Source organism: Leptosomus discolor, chromosome 3, assembly GCF_034619465.1.
Source record: "Leptosomus discolor isolate bLepDis1 chromosome 3, bLepDis1.hap2, whole genome shotgun sequence".
NCBI lineage: Eukaryota > Metazoa > Chordata > Aves > Leptosomiformes > Leptosomidae > Leptosomus > Leptosomus discolor.
Genome location: NC_141393.1, coordinates 77,961,875 through 77,988,675, shown reverse-complemented (window position 1 = coordinate 77,988,675; position 26,801 = coordinate 77,961,875). Strand labels below are relative to the sequence as shown.

General features: G+C 39.5%; 1 protein-coding gene across 1 annotated transcript; it reads right to left on the bottom strand.

The window, feature by feature from the left end:
- Positions 1–5,335: 5,335 nt before the first annotated feature.
- On the bottom strand, positions 5,336–24,821 carry FRRS1 (ferric chelate reductase 1). Its single transcript, XM_086463518.1, has 17 exons — positions 24,566–24,821; positions 23,608–23,767; positions 16,855–17,050; positions 16,478–16,614; positions 15,129–15,223; positions 14,334–14,484; positions 13,319–13,498; positions 12,327–12,425; positions 11,650–11,797; positions 10,992–11,108; positions 10,062–10,177; positions 9,688–9,774; positions 8,624–8,721; positions 8,379–8,437; positions 7,517–7,660; positions 6,303–6,364; positions 5,336–6,197 (listed from the first exon to the last, which is right to left on the bottom strand). The coding sequence occupies exons 2-17, from the start codon at positions 23,656–23,658 to the stop codon at positions 6,105–6,107; spliced, it is 1,833 nt and encodes a 610-aa protein (XP_086319644.1). The 5' UTR covers positions 23,659–23,767; positions 24,566–24,821; the 3' UTR covers positions 5,336–6,104.
- Between the last annotated feature and the right edge of the window lie 1,980 nt (positions 24,822–26,801).

Genomic DNA, 26,801 nt, shown 5'->3' with positions numbered 1-26,801 from the left:
AGCCTCCCATCAGAAATACTGAGTTGCCCATGGCTTGTGCTGCAGCTGCAACAGGAGGTCTGTTACAGGTGCAGCCACTGCTGAGCACAGGGCTCCAGCAAGGGCCAAGGCTCCCACCAAGGAATAGGTTAATTCTTTCCCCGTGAGGGAGGAGCTAAGTGCCCTTAAAGCAGTCACAAGGTACAATTACACCTAGAAAAATCACAGGCAAGTCAGAAAGTCAGATTTTTCCAGTACATTGTTCTTGGGGAGGGAAAAGTGCCTCATAGCACTACATCTTTATATTCAGATCAATGATAGCTTTATTTTGCTAGGTCTTAGCCTGGTTTGAATAACTAAATGAAGCTCAGGTTGCATTATTCTAGCATAGCTGACAAATTATGCACCAGCAAAGAACAACCGTAACTTTTTTGCCGGTCTTTCTCCTTTCAAAGCAGGAAACTGAAGCTACTACCTCATACTGAGGCACAAGGGTAGTAATCAGCTGACTTTTAGCCTCTAAGTCTGAAGTGGGGAATAATCTCAAATTTTAGGACTCGTCAGAGGTGGTTACCTGGAGAGTGGAATAGTAGATAAGAACAAATAAATTTAACTGTATTACACTTTCTCTATGTCTATCCTGGGTTTTTTAATAGCATTTTTTATTTTTTCCTTGTTTCTTCTGTTATTTGTTGGTTCTGAAAGCAGCAGAGAGAGTTATCTAAACTCTTATTTTTGTATCTTCTCAAAGGTTCTTAACAGGATACACCAAAAAGTGAGAGAGTAGGAGATTTATATGAAGTAGTCACAGGCAGTTTTTGCAATAGCAGCAGATTGCTATGGACACTCATCCTCTGCATTCCCCAGAAATCTGTGCTATTAAACTTAAGTGATCTGGAAAAGGACTGCTACCAACATAATACTATTTAAAGTAGTTTAAAAGAAAGGAGACTGAAGAGAGACTTCACAATAGTGAACGCATAGTACAACTACAGGTGAAATTCACTACCAATACATCAAAAGTGACGTGAAAAAAAAAAAAGTAGCTGTTGGTGCTACGAACCTCTCGGCTAGGAAGCCAAACACCTTGGCAGTATTTTAGATAGTCCTCTGAAAATACCATCTTCATGCTCAGAAGCCATGAAAATGAAGACAGTTTTAGGACTTGGTGGGGAAAGCATGGAAAACAAATCAAACCAGAACTGTGACATTGCACTTCCTATTTATAGCTTGAGTAGAGTTTGGTCACCTCATCTCTGAAGGGACAAATAGAGAAAAATAATGAAGATTGTCAGAAGTGTGAAATGGCTAAATACAGCAGCAGTCATATAGAGAAAAAGACACTGAGGAAAAGGCCTAAAGAACTGTGATAAAGGCAGGAAGGTAAAAACAAAATATGAATCATTAGGCAGTGATAATCAAGAAGCAGGCTTAAAACAAAAACAAGAAGCACTTTCTCATAGTGACTAGTTACATGGGAGGGCAAAAGCATTAACAGATTTTTGTTAATAATTCATTGCACACTTTATAAATACAACTCTATCATTACAAAAGTTCACTGTCCAGATGCAGTTTCTAGCTTAGGACATCCTTGCACAGATTGTGGCAAGTAGCAAGGAGATCTTGCTGTAAAGAGAGAATATCTCTGTAGTCTTATTGCACCTCTTGCTCTAAGCACTCATTACTACTACTCCTAGAGACAATACTGGGCCCAGTAGATCTTTGCTTCGCCATGTGGCAATTCTGATGTCACATGTATTAAAACTATTCAGTTTGTGCCAGATGAATCTGAACTGTCCCACAGTAACACGCTAACTATGTAGCAGCATGGGTATCAGATCATTGGAAGAACTGTGAGCATTCGAGTTGTGTGCTCCTGGGAAGCAGCCCAGAGCTTTCCCACATCCCATGTCAACAAGAACAGAATTAAAATAAGGCAAGTCATCTTTTTCACACGTCAGTACAGATGCCATACAAAATCCAATTCATCATTAAAGGTGAATGATTTCTGAGGTCCAGCAAGACAAAAGGCTCTCTGAAAAAAGCCAAAGCTGGAGTCCCTTAGTGCAGCATCATTTGTCCAGGATGACCATCACAGGCAAGTGGTTCAGTGGCACGCAGATGTTCAGCTTTCATGGTGCCCAATATGTAAGGAGACTTTTGCACAGCATGAGGAAGACCAACAGAAGCTATAAAGTGGTTGAATTGGCTCATACATGAGCTAAAACAGACAGTACCAAGCGTGTTCTGAAGCAACTCTCCTGTGCTGATTCTGCTGTGTCGCTCCCTCAGGTAAGCGAGCACAACATACCCCTTCGAGAAGCTGGGATCAGACTGGTGCGAGCAAAGAATTTCTCAGAATTACTAGCAGATCATCCCTCTTAACCATCCTTTTATTCAGTTGCAGTCTTTATTACTTCAGCCTGCACTGAAGGTCTAAAATCACTGAGGTATTAACTTCTGCACTAAAATGCAGAAGATTGGCAGGTTTTCTTCGGTGATTGCCACTCATCTCAAGTTGTTTGGAAAGGGATGTATCCACATAGAGCACAGTTTACCCACACGACAAAAGAAAACAGGCCGTAACTGTTCAAACAAAAGCTTAAGCATAAAAATCAAGTAAACACCCATTTCATAAAGTCTGTGTGAACTGGCTTGGAATTAAAAATCGAGTTTCTTAATAAAGCTTAAGAATTTTTTCGATTAGTTCATCTAGGAACACGTCCCGTTTTGGACATCCTTTACGTGTCTAAACCTCTCACTGACAGATCAGAGAAAGGAAGCAAAATAAAAATGCTGTTATTTGAACAAGAGCGCCACGTAGTGTTACAAACTGTGATGGAAAACAAAAAGCAGGCAATCTCTCTAGCCTTCCCAAGCCTGGGTAAAGGAAAAACATCAGCATTATCACACCGAATATGAAGTCTCCCCACCTTGTGATCCTTGACAAAAACAGAAAACCTTCTTGCGTTCAGTGTAAGGAAGAGAAACAAAGCACACCTTTTCTTAGTTCATTCTGCAGCCTGCATGATGGCTAGCAACAAAAATTATTTCAAGCAAAACAAGTAGCATTGAATTCCATTGCATTTGAGCTACTTGTGTCAGTTTTCATTCAAAACATATGCAAGAAACAGGATTTGTAGTTAAGTCAAGAGCAGATGACCAGTACTTGGAGGCTGCGCCTAACAAATCAGTAAACTACTCGTGAGACTAATCACAAGTTTCAACTTGACTGGGAGTGTTTGCCTGTCTAGAAGAACCCAGAAAGAAATATGCTAATGTTGATTTGTCATCACAAATTTAATCTGAGAGTAAAAGAGAACACTGAAACCTTCTTGATCTCTTCTTGTGAAGAAGTTTTGTTGACTTCAGTGGGATCCCTTTATAAAGCAAAGCAACGCAAATTATCTTCTATACAATATTTCATCATTCAAGACAAAAAATACAGCAGCCACCAGTGTCTCTAGAACCAAACTGCCTGTCACCTATTTTACTGTTGATATCAAACACTTCCATAGACTCTTCTCTTCCTTTTTTTCCTGAAGGAGTATACCAGAAGTTTTAGAAGTCCCTAGAACACAGTGACACATTGCTTCCTCTTACTAGGCATGCAGAAAGGGGGCAGGGGTGGTGGTGTGAACAAACGTTACACAACATCAACAAGTCTTTCAATCAAATAAGTTACAATGCTGGACATAAGGCCTCACATAAGAAACTACACAATACTGCTAGCACTGGGAAGGAGCAAGTTACCCAAAGAGCAACTGACAATTTTTCCAACTTTAAAGCTGTATTAGTTGTGGAACAAGGACTTTTTTTTTTTTTTCTTCTTGAGGAAAAGAAACTCTGCATTACAGAGAAAAACTATTTTAACATTCGGTTTCCATAACACTTTCTCCAGTAAGCAATTAGATAGCTTTAATTTATGAAACAACATCTACAAAGAAAACAGACAATCCATTTTGCTGCTAGGCAAGCCTATTCTTTTCTAGTTTCTATTTGATAGTGTTTTCACCTTACTAAAAGAGACAAAAACTTTATTAAGACATTTACATTCATGTTTTAAAAACCCTGTGTCCATTGTCACATGCAAATGAAACAACACACAGTACAGCTATTGTATTACAGAAAGAATCCACCATTGACTTTAATTTAAAAAGCCATCAATCATGCCTAGGTTGAGATATTTTTCTGAGAAATTTTCTTCTATAAACTCATGGTATACAAAAGAGTCCCCCAAAACTTTAGCACTAGATGGGCCTGTGATTTCCAGGCTTTTGAGATCAGAGTTCTCTTAAAAAAACCCACAAACGCACACAATCAGCCATATACTTCTTGCCCTTCGGCCTGGGTTTTGCCATATTTCTTTACGGTCCTCCTTTCCCAAGCTGCACACGACTTTTCCAGCTTCCAGGAGGAAGAGAGACGATTCAAATTACACTCACTTGCATTCTGCTGCTGCTGACAAAGGGATTAATCCCAGCTCTAGAAATGCTCTTATGGCTAAACCAGTTACTTGAGCAGCCAAAAAGATGATCACGGACTACCAACTTGCAGATTTCTGAATAAGACTTGTCCCTGCAACAGGCTGTCTTGTGGATTTGGGGGGGATGGAGGAAGAAACAGAAATACACAGCTTTAGTAAATGGAGAGAACCACTACCTGACCCACACGTACAAGTATTTTAGAGCTGGCCACAAAGTAGTAGAGATGTTGCTGTAATGCTCTATATCAAGTCAGGCCTCGCTATTTACCATTCTGTCCAATACTCCAACACCTCTAATGCCAGCTAGCTTAGTAGCCCTAGGCTGAAGATATATTTTGAAGCATTACAACTAAAACTCGATACTTTCCAGTATCAGAAGTGTGGAAGCAAACTGCTCAGAGCTGCAAAAAACAAATGCAAAGCACTATACTGCATGGCATATTAAGGGTTCATTTCTAAGATGCCGTTTCAAGAGCGTCCTTCCATACTCAGGCAAACTGTGAACCAAAAAAACTTAAACAATATAGTCTCTTTCCATTCCCTGTACCTATTTCATGTATTTAGACAAATCTTTTGTTGACTAAAAAAAAATGCCCTCCCATATTCTTATAAAGACAGTTTTGTCTCCTAGATAGGCCAGCTCAAAGGACTCTCACCTACTATTAACAGAAGCTGCTATTCCTGAAGTCAAACCAACTCCTAATCTACATTTTGCTCAATAGGACAAATACAAGTGCAACATTCCTGAGCAAATATTTTCACTTCTATCTAAGTATCAAGTGGCATAAATCCATCTTATTCACACAGGAAAGTAATTCAGAAGTCACAAGCAACCAAAATCAGCAAAACACAGAAATCCATACACACAAATAGGTTGTTCCTGTTCGACTTTTGGATAAGTACAACTGGTTTTAATGCACTTACATTGCAAACACGTTTTCTCTTTATGGTTTAGAAACACTGAGGGGGACGGGAGGGAAAGATATTTTGAGTGAGGCAAATGGTGGGTTTACTAAAGCACTGACATTGCCAAACTCATATGCTTGTGTAAGTGTACTGCTCTTAGAGCAGAGAGAATATTTTTTGCATTTAACTGCAAAGACAGACCACAGCTCATACATCAACCTGCATTTATAACAGTTTTTCACTAAGGTTTGGGGATTTTTTTAATGCACAAAACTGTCGTGAGCGGGAAGTTGTCACACCACAAGCCATTAGAACACAGTAAAGTAAACAAATATACTATATTCTGGATCAATCTTTCCAGTTTTCCCAATAATACTCACAAAAGGTTTAGGGAACTGACTATCAAAACAGAATTTTCAGCACATCATCTCAGTCTTCTTAACCTATAAGCTTCAGTCAAGTTAATTACTGCACTTAAAATATAGATTTCATTCCTTACTTGGGCAAAGATTCCCCTTAAAAGTCCCATCAGAAGACAGCTTTTGCAGGACTGCAGCATCCTTCTACAGGTTTGAATTCAAGTTCTCCCTAACACTGACAATGACGCATATGTGCTATTATTCTTCAACTACATCTTCAGGGAGGTGTTGAGGGAAAAGTTGTAATAGAAAACATTCCTTTCAGGTTTTTCAACTGCACAATATTTCAGTCACAAAATTCTCAATTACTTATTTCATATTTGGTCGATTGCTGCCAGGAAGGCAATGAGGAACACTATATTTCCACAGACATAGATGGTTAACACAATCTGTTTAAACAGACGACCCTGCAAGAGAAAGGGAAGAAAAGCCATAAAAGTGTCAGTCTTTTTGCTGGTTTAAACAAAGAATCATCCCATCTCAGAGTAGTTATTTACAAAATTGCAACTTACCTCTGCTTCTGCAGATGTGAGTGATTGCAATATCTGTACTCTGTCATCCTCTATCACTTCAACTATTAGTGGGAAGAAAAAAAAAAAAAGTTAAGTCTACTCTTAAGAGGAAAGGGGTTTTTCATTTTTATACTCCAGAAGTCTTGATCCTGTCACTAAGTAACTAAGTCTTATACAACATGAAATTTGTAAAGCACTTGGAAGTCTCATTGGACATTTCATCACCTGTACTATCATGTTCACAGCACAAATGAAAAATTATTCTGGAGCTGACCTACGAAAAGGAACTTCTGGACACTGAAGTGGCAAAACATTGTCTCTTTTGCTAGAGTGAATCATCAAAACACTGAGTTTTGAGCCGAACAAAACATTTGTTTGATCTAAAACCTTTTCCTTTCAAGATAACTAGATTTCATTAAGAAGTGTTTTCCATTAGCCAACATGAGAACATTCATTGTTCAAACATTTCAGGTTCCTGCCTCTATTTCTAGGAAGTAATTACTGCATTTAAATTTAAATTCACATCTTTTATAATCACTTCTTCTCCATGTGCCACCTTACACAACACCTTAACTAATCATGCTTCTTCAATTTTGCAGATATCTCTGCCTTAGATACAGGTCATTTACAAGTGCACAGTCATCTCCTCTCAGTAACACCAGCCAGTGAAACTAAGAATTTCCAATAAAGTTACTACATGTCTCTTCACTAGACATACTAGAGTCAGGATTTCACCTTCATTCCCCTGTTGAGCACAAATACTTGCAGTTTTGAGTGAAGTTTCTGATCATTTTGCTCATGCAATAGCAGCCATTCATTCCAGCAATTTGTCACAATAAAATGCTGTCTAACTCTGCACGAATTAACCTGAACTTTACCTACCCACCTGGGATCAAAATCATCGTAAACAGTGACAGATTCTTGGAAAATACTTAGGCATTTCAGTCTGCCCCATTGAACTGTTGATTGAGAAATAAGAGGCTACTATGTAAAACAGCACAAAAACAACTTTTCTAGAACACTTTGGTCTTGAAAACCAGTTTACTTCCATATTAGTTTGTACAAAAGATATGACACTATTACTCAAGAGTTATTCCCCTTCCAGCTTCCAAGTTAGAGGCCAAAGAACACCTTCTTAAATTCAATCCACCGTCACATTTTTTGCACAATCTTCAGCAAGCAAGGTAACAACAGGAGTTCTGTTAGGTTTGTACCTTTACGTACGAGACAGTAGCTGTGTATTTCCATAAGAACATCAATACCAACATGCCAAGCTACAAAACCAATCATTGTATAGGTGTCCCATGGGTCCGGTAGGTCAAGTGCTGGTAGATCCATTCCCAGGAACATGGTCACCACTAGTCAGTAAAAAGATAAAAAAAGACAGTAAGAGTGCTGTGTCAAGAGTAATTTAAAAATGCTCTTAACACCTTTGGCAATAAGTTTTCCATGAACTGCCTACAACTGCTCAGGGAATGAAGTTAAAGTTGTCCATGTAGCTAAAAGCTTTTGGGTTTTGGCAGTGTGAGGGGGAGAGCAAGAAGAAGAGGCGGTCAAGATAGGGCACTGAGCAGGATGAAGACTATCACATCCCAGTCAGACAAACACTAGCATTCATGACTACCAACAAGTCCACAGTCACTGCAACATTTGTGCTCAAGCTGCCTTTGGAAACTTGTCACTATCGACAGAATTAAGCCCAGATTCCGGTTCTGTAAGCAAGTTTCCCCTCTCCTGTTAAACAATACTGAACTATGTTATCGTAAGAACACTATCCTCAAATCTTCCAAGACAAAAAGAAATTACTATTACAATCAAGAAAAGAATAGGTCCTCATTACAGAGATCTTTCAGATTTGTCTATAATCTCTTTGGTTTTACATAGTCACTTTTTCCTCCATAAAGCTGTACTTGATGGCCACTTAAAATTCACACAGAAGATGGCCAGCAAGAAAAAGAATCTTCAGTGATGCCTGGACTGGATGCCCATAGATGTTTTAGACAAGCAATAGCCCAGACAATGAAAAAGTTCCTTTAAATCACTTAAAAGGTAGTTACAACTATTAGTCCTACTCACCAGCTAGTATTCTAGCTGTTGTACCAGTACTCCAGTGAAACCAGTTAAATAATTGCCTCCTGCAAAACAATGAAAAATATTTTATTGATTATATGGAGGGGGGGGTGTAAAAAAAAAAAAAACACCACACAAAACAACACATTGTTACCCCCTTTAAAGATATCTTTACAATGTACAAAGAATTTTTAAAGAAACAGGCATATTTAATTTTTGTGGCTGTAACTTAATGAGTTTGTTGTGAGTACCTTGGCGCATGACGAGATGGTCTGAAACCTGCCATAAGTGGTTGAAAGATTGTCAGAGCCATCACGGTACAGCCGAGATAGGGATGAAAACCTGCTTGCTAAACACAGGACATTTTTCTTTAATATTATGTCTAAAGAAAAAATACCAAAAAGGTTACAATTTTTTTTTATGCTGTATTAGTAAGTTACAATGCTGGAGCAGCACTGTGTTGAGACTGGCAGAGGTGACAGGATACAGTGAGCTGCCCTGCAGCTGGATGGAAATGGTTCTCCTTGGCAGCATGAGACACTAGTAAGTCTGCCCAGGGTTTGTCCCACCATTTTGCTGTACTGAGAAATTCTACCAGCTGAAGAACAGAGAGCAGTGTGACTGTAGAAACTATGCTCCAAGCTCTTCATCCTCAATCCTATGTCTCCAGGAAAGGCCTATTCATAACACCTCCCAGCACTGGTCTCCCCTCTCACCCTGTCTGTTCTAATCTTAACCCTAAAACGTTTTATTCAATTTCCCTAACTCCTAGCTCATACCTGTGACCACCTTCCCCCACCTTTAATTCAGATAGGCTCTGAACTTTGCAATTTCTGGTATTGCCTTGTACCAAGTATTATGCAGGTGACAGCAACAGGTATACAATTTCTATCTAATATTCCACGTTAAGTTTAATCACTGGATAGTTACTCAAGTCCAAGTTCATAACAAGACTTATTCCCAGCAGGTTTACCACGTTAATAAATCAGCTGTCTCATCCTCACTTCCCTCCCAAATTCAAGTTCTCTGAGGAAATGGGAAGATGACTGATTTAGTACACAAAGAAACTATGAGCAAGAACTTTATTTGGGAGAAAGAGGAAGGAAGGAAAGTACTGAAGTTTTTCAGTTGTAGTTAAAGGAGGCAACATTCCTCTTCTGTGTTGTTCAGATTTTAAAATCAGCCTACTAAAGGACAGCTTTCACAGCAATTTCCTCGGCAATAGTTGTAACGTGTTAGTCCTCAGTGGACCTCCTTCTCATTCAAAGATCCAACCTTTACATTTGAGTTAAACAAAACAAAAGCACACACTTACTTGGCTCCAGCCTCCTCTGTATATAAAAGGCAACACAAAAGAAATGCTTGTAAGCATGACTGTGGTCAACATAAGCGTACGATGCACCTAGAAAAGTTAAGTTTGCCTTTAGAAACTCTACAGCTTTCTTAATACACCATTAAAATACATTTAACAGATCTACAGTTAAAGATGTTCTTTAGTGTCCCCTTTAGCTGGCTTTCACTAGTAAAGTAGGTGAACTTCTGATTTGTAGTTGTTCCATTTTATAAGATTAAAGAAAGATAAAAATTGCACCAAGTTCAATCTCCTGTTTCTTGGATCTAGTAGGTTTATAGTTATACTTAGAATAAAGCTAGAAAATACAGCTGGAGATATGGGGAGATTTTGCCCACCTGAAACCACATCTCCTTTCCAAACAGGAATGAATGAGACCAGACAGGTTTGAAGAATCGTGCAACAATTACACCAATACTAACTGTGGTAATCCAAGCAACAAACATTAGCGCTCCTGAAAATAGAAAAAAAACCAAACAAAAACACACAACCAAAACCAAGGTAAACGTAAGTAATTTGGCTGCATACGAATACAGCTTCAAAGCCTGTGTAATAGTTTAGTCCATACAAATGCAGTCAGAATTCATCAGTGACAATTTTTTAGTCACCTGGTTCAGATTACAACTTTATAGCATTTATTTTGCTAAAGAGCAGAAACATCCATCTAGAAGATAGTCATAGTGTGCATATACAGCCCGACAGAGCAGCTCCGGCTACTGCACATTTCATATGCGCCAGTACGGTCAGTACAGGCCGGTGAGAGATTCTGTTCTGTCACCAACTTAGACATCAGATGATAAAAGGTGACATTTCTTATAATATGTTTGACAAAGCATGAGGGATAGTTCTCTCACAGGCCTGCTTTGAAGTCCAGTACTGTGAAAGAAAAAATTCTCATTAACTTCAATGGCTCTGAACTGTCAGTTGAGGGGTTTCTCATTTCAAATAGGATTAAACCAATCATGCAACTAGAACAAATTAAACCAGAGAGAAAGAGGTAAACAGAAACAAGTCCTAATTACAAATTTCAGAGAAGAGGCAAATGCAGGTGCATTTTCCTGGGCAAGACTCTTGTAACACTGTTCTTGAAATGAAAAATTATTAATAACTTTATCTTCACAGTCTCAGATCTTGCTAGCCAACAGTATACATAGCATGAGTGCCAGAAAGACAAGAGGAAACACCTACTCTGCAATAATGAGGAAAACTTAATTCTCCAGTCTCAGCAAGTCTAGAACTGGAAGACAAAACTAGAAGTTGTAGCCTACCATGAGCCTTGATAAGCCGTGGGGATCGGGAACCTCCAATATCCTGAGGAAGGCCCGTGACATTGTATATTCCGTTGGTGACCAGAGGCTGACGACGATGTTTGTATAGTAGTCCACCTAAGCAGTGACATAAAGCGGTTTATTTATGGCTGATGAAAGCCATTGCACTCGTAAGTGTGTCCACTCCTTGTTTATGAATGCAAGCCCTGTCGTGACCACTAGGCATAATCATACAAACTATATTTCTGACACACAATATGGTAAGAACTTAGGATGTCATCTAAGCTGTCCTGCATACTTGATGTACAAGAACCAACTCGCCCTACAGAAAACAGCTTTCTGCACTACATACACAAGACCTGAAGAATAATTCCCTTTGATGCTAGTCTCCATTTAAAAAAAACATGACCAGCTTTTAAGAAGCTACCAGTTCCTAGCATCAAGCAGGCATACAACACATATATATGAGTAAGTTTACTACCATTTCCAAAAGCAAACGCGTGATCCAGAGAGGCAGTAAAGATGACTGGACAAAGTGCCTCAAACGTGGAAACCTTAGTTCAGATACTAGTCCTCAGCTAAGCCATATCTTACATAAGGGTTACTAACTCAGTCAGAGCTGTTCAAAGAAAAGCAACCCTATGCAAGTCAAGTTTACCTTCACTAGCTTCCCCATCTGCCAGAAAGATGTAGTAACTGGCATCCAGATTAAATCTCCCTTTATAAGCAGGAAGACGAATACTCCTTCTGAAAGAACATTGAAGAACACCATCCACAAGCCTCCATGACACGTCTTCAAGGGCATTCTGTGAAACAGGAGATAGTTAATGCCCAGTCTTTTCAGGCTAGCAGAGTAACTGGCTTAAAAGTAACCCTGCAAAAGGCAAGTGTCACTGGTGCACTAAGAAAGTACTGCAAAGATCAGGGGAGGGGAAGGGAAGGGGGTAACAGTCTCTTGCATACCAACTTAGAAGGTATGTCAGTAAGTCAACACAGCAGCCTAAGGGTTGGAGTTATTACCACCAAGTTCCTGTTCCCTTCCAACTTTTAACACAAAATGTATTGATTGCAACTGCAGCCCTAGCTTGTAAACACGAGCACAAAGTTCCTCAATAGAGTAAGCTCCCATCACATGACTTTAATTTTTAAAAATTAGACTGCCAAAAGGTAACATTTACTAGGAAGTAAGGGCTCAACTGATCTCACCTTAAAGAATTAAGGATCCACCTTACTATTTACAGCTGCTGTGCAAAATAGAAGCACAAAGCAGCAGCATACCATTCATTACTTCAAGCCTACATTTGTTGAAGTGTCTCAGTTTTTTTTCAAACATACCTCTGAATCCAAAACAGGAGGACTTCGCCCCTTCAGATAGGCGGTGCTTACATGAACGCGGTGGTCCTCATTAATGCACAGATAAGCATCATCACCACCCTGGAGAGTTTAAAAGAAAGAATTATTTATAGCCCAATAAAAACCACTACTGGCAGTCTCCAAAAGCTCTTTGATTTAATATATGCAACAAGACCTGAGACAGATTTCTCTAGCTGTCAAACTGTTATTTCCCAGCTTTCAAACACTTCAGTACTACAGCGGAACCACATTAAGTCAAACAGATGACACATAGTAAGGCATATTCTCACTCTCTCTCCCTCCCAGGGCAACAACCATATTATCAGAAGTTTCTTTAATTATTTAGAATTTACTAAACTAACCAGACAAAACAGAGATGGATATTGATGTTATTCAAAAAATCCTTTTTAGTTAAAAGTTAGTTTCCCTCTTAGCTATAAAGACAAAGTATTGTTAAGAACAAGAGTTCTTGCACTAGGGACATAAATATAAACAGCATCTCCTTTGTGCAACAGTTAGTTTATGGATTATGCATTTGTCAACAGCATCATCCCTTCACTTTAACACCAATTAGAAAAAAGGATCTCAACACTTTTTAAGATTGAATGGAGTCACTCCTGAACAAACCACGACAAAATGCAAGTGGTTTTCAGAAAGCATAGCAACTCAGCTTCTGGTTTTTGGCTAGGTAACAGAGAAAGATTGATCTAGCCAGGAATTCCAGTCAGCTACTGTAGAGTCAGGCAGGTTGGATACTGCAAAGACAGGGAAATTCTACTGCAAATAGCCAGTTCTGAGCCAAAACTGAATATCCACCTATAAAAGGCAACCTGTGCTTCAGCACCATGGGAGAGAAGTTACTTTGTGCGACATCTAGCAGTGTTTCAGTTTTCTATATGTGTGTTTTGCTAGAGTAACATTCAAACATTACCAAGATCATAAAAGCAACTAAAGCAGTATAATAGGACACTCACCATCCACTGGTCATGGGACAATGCAAATGCTAAATATCCTTCACCTGGACCACTCATTTCAATAACTACGGAATTCTTCTCTTGTTGGAAGGATAGAAAAAAACAGGAGGCACTTTCAGGATCACAGTCTGAAGGGTTCCTAATGCAGAACTTCGTACTTCCACAACGTGATGCATCGAACTATACAATCAAGTAAACAAACAAGTCATAAGCAATGAGAGTTTCCCTCCTCTTCCTCCCTTTCCACCCGTTCTAGAAGAAAGCATACAAGGTACAACAAAGAAATGCCATCTATGTCTACATACCAATCTCAACACATCCCTACAATTACCCCAGGACTAGTAGGTAAGACTACGGTGATTTCTGAGCTGTACTTTCACCCAAGGTGAATTTTCACTTTAAAGACATAATAGAATAACTTTGAGAAGAAAGTAAAATCTTTCAAGAAACTTCCTTGGTGTAATTTTTAGAGAGGGAATATCAGCTGCAGGAGGAAGAAAAGACGGGAAGACCAGCTTTTCATTTCCTTTTTAAAGTAGGAACTCCACTGACAGAATGAGAAAACATATGGATTAAAAGTCATGCTTATTCTGGATCAAATAGCGACGCTTGCTTAATCCATTCAAGAATCAGTAATGGAAATCGGCAACACAGATAAATTCATAGAAGAAAGTTTCTAAGCCTGCAGCTACTAAATAGGAAGTTATGAGTCAAGACTAGAGCAAGTCTTTTGCCGTCTCTATTCCCAGGTACATGTAACATTTTCTGACCACTGAGTTCTAAAAATTCTATCAACCTTCTGACCCATGTGTTGCATGACAACATTTAACCCACACTAGTTCAGGCAACTCAAGGAACACAAGAGGGTAGCTGTCTATGTTCTTAGTCTCCAATAGCTACGTTACACATCCATCATCTCTCCCTTTATGTCAATAGGCTGTATCAACAAGATTTCATTAAATTCCATTGATCACAAGCATTAACTATAGCATTACTTAGGTTTATAATTACTTACTGGTTTTGATAAGTAGGAAATCTGGTGTGAAGTTGATATAGCCTCTGATGTTGCATGTAAGGGTGTTGTTGGGGACAGCACATTAGGCTGAGAAACAATGGGACCAGGAATCTTCACCCAGAAAATCTTGTATTTCTTCACAACGGTGGCTCTTGAAAAACACACCACAGACAGTCATTACTGTATACATCAACAGCAGCTTCTATAGTTTGTACAACTTACGTATAAACCCCTCATCTTTATGCAGATTTCTACCATTTTAAGGATCAAAGTAAGAAAATATCTGAAACCTCAGTGGAAAAATAATTTTAAAACATACTACTACACGCTCTACTGCATATAAGAAACATTCATGCCTATGGCACAGATTAAATCCTCAGAGAAGAGTCGTATAGCTTTTATCCATTAGTTCCCAAACAGCTAGTAGTGCAACAGGACGGTATACATACCATTTCGTCAGGTACAAGCACAGAAAAAAAAAGGCAACACAGAAAAAACATTGTATGTTACATGCACGAGAAGTGAGCGGAAAATAGAAATCCTACAGAAACCACTCTCCAAGTCCCCTTCTACTCTCTCCACAAAAATCAAAATAATCATCTCCAAGCTTTCCCTAAAAAAAAAAAAAAAGTGTCTGCATTAACATAGACTCTGCAGTGAGCAAGAGGTGTTGACTTTTCAGGCCATTAGTCCAAGGATACTTTTCAGTTGCTGGCCAATATTTGACACTGACAATGGTACAGGTTTACCATATTTGCATTTTAATAAACTAGAACTAGTACTAGATTTACTTACAGAAACTGTACATGTTTTGGTGCATCTCCAGGAGCAACCCAATAAACTTTTATGTATTTCTTCTTTGCTTTACTTGTGTGACTGACAGCTGAATTCTGAAAACACACACATATTAAGAATCACACAGTGGATACGCACTAAGGAGATTTCATTTAACACAGTCATCACAGGCTGCAGCTAAATCCTAAACGACACCGCACTGTTACACCACACAGACCCAGTGCAATTGACTTTTCCCCAGTCAGTCATGATCAACTCAAAGGAAGTCTACCACCAAAACTTACACATACTAACAAACTCCAGGCCAAAAGGAACAACTAGAGGTCTTTCAATCAGAAGACTCCAGTGATGAGACAGAGGTCCCTGCAGCATTTTTCCAGAAATAGTGTGATAACACTTCATGTGTTTGATAGCAAGATAATGTTCCATTTTTTTGATAGTAAGAGCGTGAAGGGACAGTGCAATGACTGTACAGAGAGAACAGAACTAGTATTCCAGAGGACAAAGACCAAAAGCAGCCTTGCGGTCAGACAGTTATTTGCACAAGATAACAGATCAGACACAGCACTGAACTAAGTCCTTCGAGCACAGAGGGCACAACTCAGCCATCCCCATGACTTTACAGCACTGGTGAATGCATTCACTGGATGCTACTGGGGAGCAGGTGGTAGAAGTGGAGAGAAAAAAAAAAAAGAATACATCTAGGCAGATTGAGAACTTTGTCACACCAGCTCAGATGGCATGTTCATGAAGTTCAAGCAGGTTGCTTGAACTAGTCAGAGTTCACATGTCTTACACATGAGGCAGAATTGATTTATCAAAAATGGATATTGAAGATTGTTATCTAACCTGTTACTAAGGCAGCTCCATTAACAGTAACTGACAGAGCAATGCTAAAGATAATAGCCTATTCTAGTGTTTGTTGACCACAATAACTGCCCTAAACTTCCCTTGCTGTAGGACATTTTCTCTGTACTTAACAAGCACGGAAAATGATTGATAACTCTCCTCTTCAAAGCAAATAGAGCATGCCCTCCTCTTTTTAATACTAAGTACAATAACCAGGAAAACACTACATTCATTGTGCGCAAGTAAAAATCATGTTATGAATGCTGCATCTTTCTGCAGCAGCCAATAGCCTTCTGTCACCAGGATAGTTTAAATGGCTCATAAGAACAGCCTGACAGAGTTGCAGTGAGCCATGCCTCTACACTGCAAGTTGGTGTAATTTCCTGAGAGACTTACTGAGCTCAAAGAAGGTTACATAGCTTAGCTCTGTCCTGTTACAGACATGGTCTAGTACAAACACCTCAGTGCCTGATGTCCCATTTTAAGACACTAGACTATACCTTGGTACGGCCACATGTCAGAAGCTGAGAAAGTCTCCGGTCAACTAACACAAACGAACCAACTGCAGGGCTATCCAAGTGCTCTGCATCCCGGGCTTGTATGAAAAATCCTTCAAAATCTGGTCCAGACAGATGAACTGAAGCAAGAAGAAAAATAAAAGAAAAGCTGAAATATTTTCCAGAGGAAGAATGAAATGTTTCAACAACGACCACCAGAAGCTCATTCTACAAGTACTGAACGACTGCTAAACGGATCACCTGAGCAAGATTCAACCACTTCAACAGATCTAGTATAGATCTAGTACAGCTGAGTAAAGACATGCTACAACACCAAGAAACAGGAAATTAAAACTCTTCAGCTATAACTGACACAATACCTTCTATGTTGTCCCCTGGTTTAAATTCAGTCCCATTCACTGTAATGGTGTGCTCAGGTGAAACTTGTGGAGAGCTACCATGACAGGGTATCATACTAGTGCAGGCTTCTCTTACTTTTCCATTCGGATAGCCAGCCACAGATGCACAGAAGCAAATAAACATCCCAATGGCAAAACCAAGGCCAGGCAGCTCCATCTATATAAAGTAAGAGTTACAGACAATTAAATACAGTAAATATTTACATTACAGGTCACCACTCATCTTTAGAAGAGTCAGCTGAACACTAAAATTTAAAAACATGTTTAAAACAAAAGCATGCATGAGAAGAGACCATTCCCAGCTGCAGAAGCTGAAAGTAACGTGCACTTCGGATTGTCAGACTTCGAAAGAATGTTCACAGATACCACGTTTCAGGACATCAAGAGTACAGACAGATGGATCCCTCTATCCACCGGGTGGATTATTTCTCTCAGTGCATTTTGACATCACCTCTTAAATTTGTTTTGCTTGCACCTTTGCTGTTCTCTCTCAAAAGAAAAACAATTCCCATCTGCACAGGACAGACAGATCTTAAAATGTGTTTCATTGATGTATAAAGGTCCACAGTACTAATGAACTACACAGCTAGCATCAAGCCCACTCGTATTAATCATAGCTGCAAACTGTGCAGCATTACAGACTGCCTTTTGTTTCCACAACTCGTATCTATTTCTTCACATGTGACAAATAATTCCCATGTAACAAGTTCTTCTTTCTGCAAGGAAACTAAAGTAGCCAAATGTCAGAAATAGATTTTATACATGAAAAGGAGGGGGAATTTGGTATGAATATTTAGACAAAGAAATACATATGCTGCAGACAAGCACAAGACTTGAATTCTTTTAACTCTTCCTTTTGGATATTGACTAATTTTCTGGGGATCCAAACACTATCACTGCTTGTCACACTCTCATTAAGGTAACAGTATTCATGAAAAACAGGTGGGGTAGCAGGACCAAAGAGTGTAAAACAGTTATATGAACCCCTAATCTCAGCATTCATCATATAAAGTTTTGCTCTGCCCCAACACTGTTTTCAAAAAAGCGGTCATAATTGCTTTATTACTCAGCAGCATGCAGGGTTTACAGTTGTATCATCGTTCACAGAACGCCTTCGCCAACAAGAAAAAGCGTTTGCACATCCAAAAGGCTGGGAGAACAGAGATAAACTTACTTTCAATCCTTAGGCACAAGATGAGAGTTATCAGCTCTAGTGGAACATATACCAGGCTATGCCAGGCAAGTAGGTCTGCCTTCTGGAAGAGCCATTCCCATTTTGCACCAACTGATAAGAAGTATCAGGTTATGAAGTTGCCTGACAGCACACATGGACATGAAGATAAGAATGGCACAGAACCATTTCAGACTGAACTCCGATACCCAAAAAGCAGTCAAATGAAGACAAGTCACGTCATTAGTGTTACACACTCTCTAAGAGTCACCAATATTAACTTTTCCAAAGTCCTCATACATTCAGTGCTAAAGATCCACAATATCCAGGGCAATGCTACATTTGTACTTCAACTTAAGAGTTCCTTGGCAACTTTACACCAGTAAATAGAAGAAAATTAGGGGAGAGAAGAGGTTGAACAGTTAGATTTCAGGAACTAGAAAAAAAAAACCAAACAAACCAACACCACTCAGCGACTCCTCCCAAATATTCAAGATAACATTATGATAATACCTTTAACTTCTAGTTAAAGTAAGCCTTTCCTTCTAGTTCCAATACTTCTCCAAACTCACAAATCTACATCAACATGATTCTATTCATAAGTTAAGGAAACCCACAGGAAGATAAAAAACTAAGGTTCAGTACAACGGTGGCATTAAAGCAGCTTTTATATGTACAAGTGGAATCTCCAAAACAAGTTGCTGACAGAAGAGATAAGGCTGTATATGACAGAGATAAGAAAAAGAGTAGGTTAGTATTCTAGTTTAAGTAGCAGAGGATGTGGTAGGGATTTAGAACAACACAAGAAATATTCTTTTGCACGTTCAACTGACTTAAAAACTGGCAGAAGAGAAGGAGGAAGAAGCAGAGATGAAAAGAATGAAAAAGGCCAAAATCTGAAAGAAGCGCGGTACTGGATAGCATTTTATTTTTCAAAATAAACATTTTTTTATTTTTTAAACAGGGTTAACTGTAGAAGAGCAATCTTCTCTACATACATTCAACAATGAGGGCTAGATCCTATAAACAATAGTAATTTCCACACTAAAATTTAATCTTCCTCAAACAACATTTATTCAGTTGTCTTGAGAAGTCCCTTTCCTCCTTTAATCTGGAAATACATTGTGGCACTCTACATTCTCCACTTACGCAGCAAAAGAGGCAGAGGGAAGATGGGAAGCACTCTTGTAACACCAACCACTCTGTGATTGAAGATCTGGTTTGTACTTCTAGGAAAATATCTCCTAAAGCATTACTGTAGACAAAACAGTACAAAACATTCTAGAGAAGTCAAGCTTTAAGAAATTATTCCTTAACTTCAGATTAAAGAACTATGGACTTTAACTCAAATACCATAGTTGAACCCTTTCTATAACACTGTAGAACTTCATATTTAAAACTGTAGCTTGAAACAGGCAAAAATAGAAGTTTACACTCACTCATCTGCTGTCCATAACTCAGCTAGGATCTCACTGTGCCTCCCCATCTCCTTTTGCAACATGCACACACCCCCTTGGCCTTCAGCCAAGACCTGTTCAAACAAGCATCAAACCAATCATAACGGGCAAGACAGACAGAAAACGTGAATATATAGGCAGGAAGAGGGGAAATCCAACAGATGCCCAGAACTTCCTCGTACAAGCAGGTTAAGATGTCTTCTTTAGCTCTAAAAAAGTAGCTGTTACAAGAGCACGAAACAGCACGTCATGCCCTTGTGGATATGACAGTCTGGCCAAGAGAAGGAAAAAGTGAGTTAGTCTGGAAAGCTGAGCACCTATCATCAGTAGTTCAAAAATGAACCACATGAAAAAACACCCACCTAAGAAAGATACCTGGCTAAACTAACGAACCAGCAATAAACAATTCTGATACGGGAAAGAAAAAGTATCTTTATGCTCAGGCTGAAGACAGATAAGCAATTATACCCATCCTCAGACAAGTATCTGCACAACAGATCATCTGCTTTGTTAAACAAACAAACAAACAAACATCAGACAGTGGCAAACAACAAGTCAGTCCTATATAAAAGCCACCTCTTCTTCTGTAAGATTACATGCTTTCCTCTTTTCTATGGTTAGAGTTCTATAGCCATGATAGCATTATTTCTCTCCAAGTGACGTTGTCAGGAACGACTGCAATTTTAGACATTTAGCATGTCACATACACCACAATGCAGAAGAGTTATTCAGAATTACAGGAGCAACTAGCTTTAAAATTTTAACTCATCACACACAGAGGTAAAGGAATCCAGGTTTGTAGTAAGTGAACATACAAAAAAACCACCACCTGTAGAGTACGCAAATATTAAAATATTCCCCTTTGCAGGAAAAACAGAGGAAGACAACTAAATCATGCAACTACATACATAAATACAATCCCAAACAAAAAGGCATTAGGATTAATAGCATGGAGAAAACTTGTTCAGAGAGGTTAGTTTCAGGAAAGCAGAGGTGCAAGATGTGAATCGTGCTTAACTTCACCACCAAAGAATAAAGTAAAAACAAAACCAGTGTTCCACCTCTATCAAGAAGGACCTGAGAGATTGATCAAAGCTATTACATCTTGCAGAACTGTTACTCACTCTATTATTCTATTCCTCCCAGAAACACAGTTGAATTAAAAAAACAGTTAATTTGCATTCTAATAAAGATGAATCAGCAGATCTCTGCAAGATTCTTTTCTAGATAAGAACAACATAAACTGCATCAAAACTTTAAATCACTAAGTATTGCCATTAAAGCTAGATTCAAATTGAGAATCTATGTTAACTTAAGTTTTGAAGTGCATGACAGCAGGCTGTTCCATAGCTTATCTATAGCATTTGAAAATATCCTCAGTTTCCATTGTAACTACTTATAAACTGTAGATTTATTCATCTTGGCAGATTTTTCTTGCAAGTTGTATTAAGAAGCTTTGGCTATAGTGGCTTATTTATAACCCTCTGACACACGACAACTCATTGGTGACAGCCTATGAATTCACAGGTAGTCAAGTTCCCTGTACTAAAGAGGAACAGGAATAATTGACTTCAGGACTGAAGCATAATGATGTTAAAAAACCATAAAAGTTAGTTCCTGCAGCATTTTTCCACTGGCAATTCTCCAGTGTTTTCGTTAACTTCTATTGTTTGAACAGCCTGGAAGAACAACAGGGAGTTTAAGGATTTCTGCACTATCCTGTGACTTGTTTTCCAAGATAAACGCATTACACCAAAATGCTTGTGTTAACCAGGAGCCTGAGAGTACATACAATCTCCTTCTACCCTGCCTGCATGCCAGCTGCACACCATGTGGTAGCACACATCAGTAAATGCCCCAGTCAAGGTTACAAGGATGTGCTACAAAGCGTACCAGCTCCATAGTCAGAACACAATCACATAGCATTGATTGTCGATTTTACTTAGTCTTGCACTACACACAGACTTTTCAATACGTTATATACGACCAAAGACGGCGTAAGATCCAGATTCTCTGCAGATATAAATACTAGCGCCTACCACAGCATTACAGTATAAGACAGTTACTCAAACCACTATGCCATTTATTTAGAATGGCAAAAATACTTCAATACTTATCAGTTTGAAGTATGACTGCAAGTTTGTTATTCCCTCCCTACTTAAATCTTCAGTATAACACATAACCCACCACCCCTGGCAGGAAAGAAAGCTTCAGAACAAGCTTGTTCAAAGAAACTTCATCATTACCTGTAATTCTAACAGTGTTTCAAATATCATGTCACTCTTGGGATGGAGGGAGGGAGGCAATTGTGTACTTGAAGTCATTTATAATGCAGTCCTCTAATTAACAGGAAGCCAAAAAACATGGAGTGACAGTCACCATCCCATCATCCTACCTAACTTCAGAAAAATGCTTTACAAAGAAGTTAAGCTTTTCCAAGGAAGGTGAGTAATCAGAACGTCAATTAATATTTATTTCATATGGAACTTGATTATAACTGTAAAATTCAATTTCATACAAAGATTACTCAGTACTAACAACAGACTTCCAAAGTGGTCTGAAATTTCAGTCAAGCATTTCTTGAGCCATACTACCAAGTTATTTTATATGTTTGCTGAGCAGGTCAGAACTCAAGATAGAAACAGAGCTTTTTGTTAAGTGCGCCCTTCGTTGGGAACTTACATTGTATACAACCCACCAGAAACTTGGAGAGAAGTCATGCAGAAAAATCAGAATAGGGGTCCCAAAGGTACTCCTTGCGTGGCTAGTTATTCCAACAGTAGTGGGATGCAGAACAGTTATTTTAAATAAGAGGCAGCCCAAAAAAAGCTCACTGAGAACCTACAACAGATATTTCTGAAAAAGTGAACTAGAAAAAACCGTTTCAGGTAGTATGAATGGGGATGACACAGCTAGCATTCTTCATACTTACGATGGACCATGACAAGACAAGTCCACCTCTGTGATAATTTCTTTGGCCTTTAACCATTAATGCTTGAGTTATCTGTGGCTTAACCTCAAGAGATTCTGCCTTGTCAGGCAGATTGCAAAGAGAAATACGGGTTTGCTCATAATAACAGCTACTGACTTCCGTAAAGTTTCAATACAACACAACTACCCTTGTCTGAACATTTAGAATTTATCATTTCATTCAGGAGTCATCTCATCCTCCTCTTAAGGAGGGAGGAGGAAAGAATAAGAATGGTTAGAAAAAAAATGAGTGCTATAATTTTAGGAACGGAATCTTCAAAAGCTGAACTGACCATATCAAAATTTAGTGGGAATCTTTTCATGATATTTACTATACATGGGAATTTATTTTCCTGATTACATCTCATGATCTTACAGTAACTGGATTTGGATAAATGGAGAGCAGTAAGTTACTCCCTCCTGTGTTGAAAAAGACTCCTACAGTCCCTGCAGTTATCAACAGCTAAGAACACCCTGGCAGCGCAATTCCTCAAGAGCACAACATTCATACACAAACTCAGGATCTCTTCACAGAAATTAGCTTCTTCCCAGCTGTTCAACAGAACTACATTAGCTGCAGAGTATGAAATCTAAACTAGTTTCAGAGAGGAAGAGGAGATGAGAGGAGGGGCAAGGCAGACATATTGACAACTCAAAGGTACAAAAACTATTGTAGCCAGAACTTTTCCTCTGAGCACCATCAGACAAGAGGGCAAGCAGAACAGCAAAACACTGTTGAAGGAGAATAAGCTGTAGTAATAGAAAGTGTCTGTGCCATGTCTGGTCAGAAATATATTCTTACAAAGCAAAAGCAGACAGCTTTGCTGTCAGAGTCACCTTCCCTCCCAGTTCAGAAAAAGAGCTTGGGTTAACATCTCCTGCTCATTTAAATGTGGTCGTATCACCACGGCTGGATTGAGCAAGGGCAGAAAACAAATAGTATTCACAATAACTCATCACTTTTAAAATACAAACACACACCCCTCATGTCCCAAGATGAGAAAACACACACACCTCAGCCTCTTGGCCTTTCTACTCAGGAAACATTCAAACAGAACTTCAAGGCTTGTGTGTTTCAGAATCAATTTTTATAATAGTTTAAGTGTAAGTACTTACCTTACAGCCAGTCCTTCTGTTACAGTGACCAAGCCCGAGTAAAATTGCCATTGGCTTTCTACTTATAGCAGGACAACTTATATTACATCGTAACCTCTTCTATTTGCCTTGCATCTAACAGCGCTAACCTTTATCATGCCCAGGATCAGAGGAAGTTTGTCTGAAAGGAGAAACAGTACACACACAAAAAGGAAACATTTGTAAGAGCGTTCTTTACTTCAGGCACATGTTTTATACAGCTTACCGAGCCAAGCCCGTAAGACCCCATACTTCAGCTGAAATGCATGAAGTTGTAATGAAGCACTGACCCTGCAACTTCCTTCGCTTTGTCAGACACTTCCACAGATCTCAAAGTTTCATATTAAGTAATTATTTTAATTATCTTCTAGTGCAGTTAAGAAAAAAAAAACCAACACGCACCAAAAACCACGAATCAACCAGAACTTTTAATACCTTCTTCCTCAAAGCACAAGCTGGTGCAAATGATTTTAAAGCTCGTTACATTTAGTCCCTATGAAAGAGACACTTTCTTTTGGAAGAGTGATAAGCAATCTTACAAAGGAATACGGTAAGTTTGTCTTTTTCCCGTATATCCCACCAAGAATGAGCAAAAAGCAAAGATTTTGCCCTGTTCAGTTGTTCACTTTTGATTATTTAACTTTCTGTTAGGCAGCTACTCTGCCTATAATCTTTAAGTCCACAACCTTGCAAACTTCTATCTATACAAAGAACCCAAACTTGCAGGCTGACCTAAAAATGGCATAGTTTGTTACCCCAACAAGCAAGTCCACGTACAGGATGAGCACGTTTACTGTAACAGTTACCATACAGCCATCTCCTAATTACGTCAATGAAGAAACAAAATAAAAGAGCAACGTTCACATAACATTAAGAAGCAAACTAGATGCAAGAAGAGCATGGTTGGGGTAGCTTCCAGACAGAATAAGCTGCAGCTTACCTTTACTCATTAAGGCAAGCAGGCTTAAGAGTTTTCTCTAAAGCAATTGAGAAATGCTGGCACGAAAGGTAGCAGCTAGTAAAAGGCTTATAAGAGCTTGCTTTAAAGGCTTCCCCAGATTTTAACCTGCACCACAGCTCCTGCAGACACTCTACGAAGCCCAGCCAGCCCTCAGAAAACCTGCAGCACCCGCACCGCCAGCACTCGCTGGCCTCGCTTTAACCAAACCGCCCCGGAGCCTCAGCCGCTGCCCAGCTGGGACGGCCCCGCTCCCGCTGAAGAGGGCGGCGGCGGAGCCGCTCCGGCCCACCCCTTCCCCGCCCGAGCCGCCCGCCGCGGCGGCGGCCCCTGCGCTGGACGCGGGGCAGCCCCGGGGGAGGCGCGGGAGAAGGGCGGGCCCGGCGGCGGGCGGGCCCCGGCCCGGTGTGGATCGGCAGAGCTGAGGGCCCCTGGGGGGCACGTCGTTCTTCCGCGGTCTGCAAACGCTGGGGGTGTTGAGGAACGCCCCGGGTTTGCAGCTGGAGCCGTGCCCCGCGGGCTTTACTGGGGGGTGGTCCTCGCAGAGGCTTGCGGAGCTGTTCGTAAGGCCAGAGGCGCTCGCGTGTCCAGGCTTGCGAAATCAGGTTTTTCTTATCAAGAAAGCAAATAAGTACTGGCTGTAACTGGGGTCTTGCTGGCAGAAACTACAGTTACTTACACAGGCTTCTCCGAGTTCTGTTTTTCTTGTTTTGGTCCAAGTCCTCAATTGCTCACAAATCAAAGCAGCACAAAAAGACAATTATTTAACAAAAATTCAGTGGGAATTGTGCCCTCGCACGGAACAGAAATGCCGTGTTTGTGTGAACAAACACCCTGACTGCCGAGGGCTCTGGTAGTTCAGTTGCTTATTAGTATGTCTGAGCAGTTCTAGGCAGTCTCAATACTATTAATTTAGTGATATTTTCTTTAAAAGTACTATCTACTAAAATACAGCAGCCTTGCAAATGCTCTGTTAGTGTTCTACTGTTCTCACAGCTTCTATAAAAGCAGCATTAACCTTAGGGGTACTCTGTAATAGCAGAAGATATATTTAATGTAGAAACCAATAATGAACTACTTTGCCTGATCAGACAAATTATTTGACTGTTACACTTGTATTATCTTGCTCACGGAAGTCGCTGGGAAGCTGAGCTCTCACTAGGTGTACAGCAACTGAAGAAACGTAATGCAGAATCACAGAATGGAATCAACAGCTTAAAATTAAATATAGGTATTTCCCCCTGGCTGAGGGGAAAAAAAAAATCAGTTTACAACAGCCATTCACAAAGTCCACAAAATTTGAAAGAGTGTGATAAAATTGTAAACCCAAGCGCATACATGCTTTATTAAGTGCTGATGTGTTACTAATTAATTTATGCTGATTAAAACCAGCTGTCTTTGCAGATACATTATTAGTATGAGAAACACTAACATAAAAACATTTACAGTACGAAAACTCTGGTGACTACAGTGACCAATATATTCTTGACAATATTTAGGTTACATAGATTATAGTGGAACTAATATCCAAATATTTTTTAGACCTTATTTTAGGGTCTTGGCTCATTGACAGAATGGGGTGTATACTTATGAAACACTGTTGTAAATATAAGAATGTATGGAAGTAATTTCCTCATTAAGACCCACAAGAAGGGATGAAAATGCAAGCTACAATCCTATTGGAAACTGTAATCAGAGTTTAAGAAATCATTTATCTGTGAAAGGTAAGGTGGGTAAGGGAGGGAATACTGGTTTGCTTCTCATTTTATAGCTTCTCTTACTTCAGAACGTGCTGGCTGTCACCAAAGAGCTGTAAAGCAAGAAAACCAGGAAAACACCAAGGGAACCAGGAAAAAACAATTACTTTAACTACTGTCTGCAAGTACCCCCATACTCCTTCTGCACACGCAGTCATCAGACTGGAAGGACTCTTTCCAAACATACTAGTCTCCTTAAAAAAAAAAAAAAAAACCCAACAGTTCTACAGCCTTAATGAAAATATTTCTATGAGAGACTACTGCATGCTAATTTGTTAACTGTCGATACCCAATATGTGTCAAGGGAACAGAACACATTAGGAGACAGGAACCGTGAGAAGTCCTCAGGTGCATCTTCTTTGTAAAATGTGCTGCAATGACCGTTCTGTTGGTGTGATCGTAACAATTCTGCATTTATGGCAAAGCAGAAGGTTCTATCTTAACCAAATGATCAGTTAGAG

Excerpts from the sequence above, each read along its gene's own strand:
- FRRS1 (XM_086463518.1), bottom strand. The coding sequence starts at position 23,658 with ATGGCAATTTTACTCGGGCTTGGTCACTGTAACAGAAGGACTGGCTGT. Across the intron at positions 16,615-16,854 it reads ACCAGGGGACAACATAGAAG|TTCATCTGTCTGGACCAGAT; the intron begins GTATTGTGTCAG and ends TTCTTGCTTCAG. Across the intron at positions 13,499-14,333 it reads TTTCCTACTTATCAAAACCA|TTCGATGCATCACGTTGTGG; the intron begins GTAAGTAATTAT and ends TTGATTGTATAG.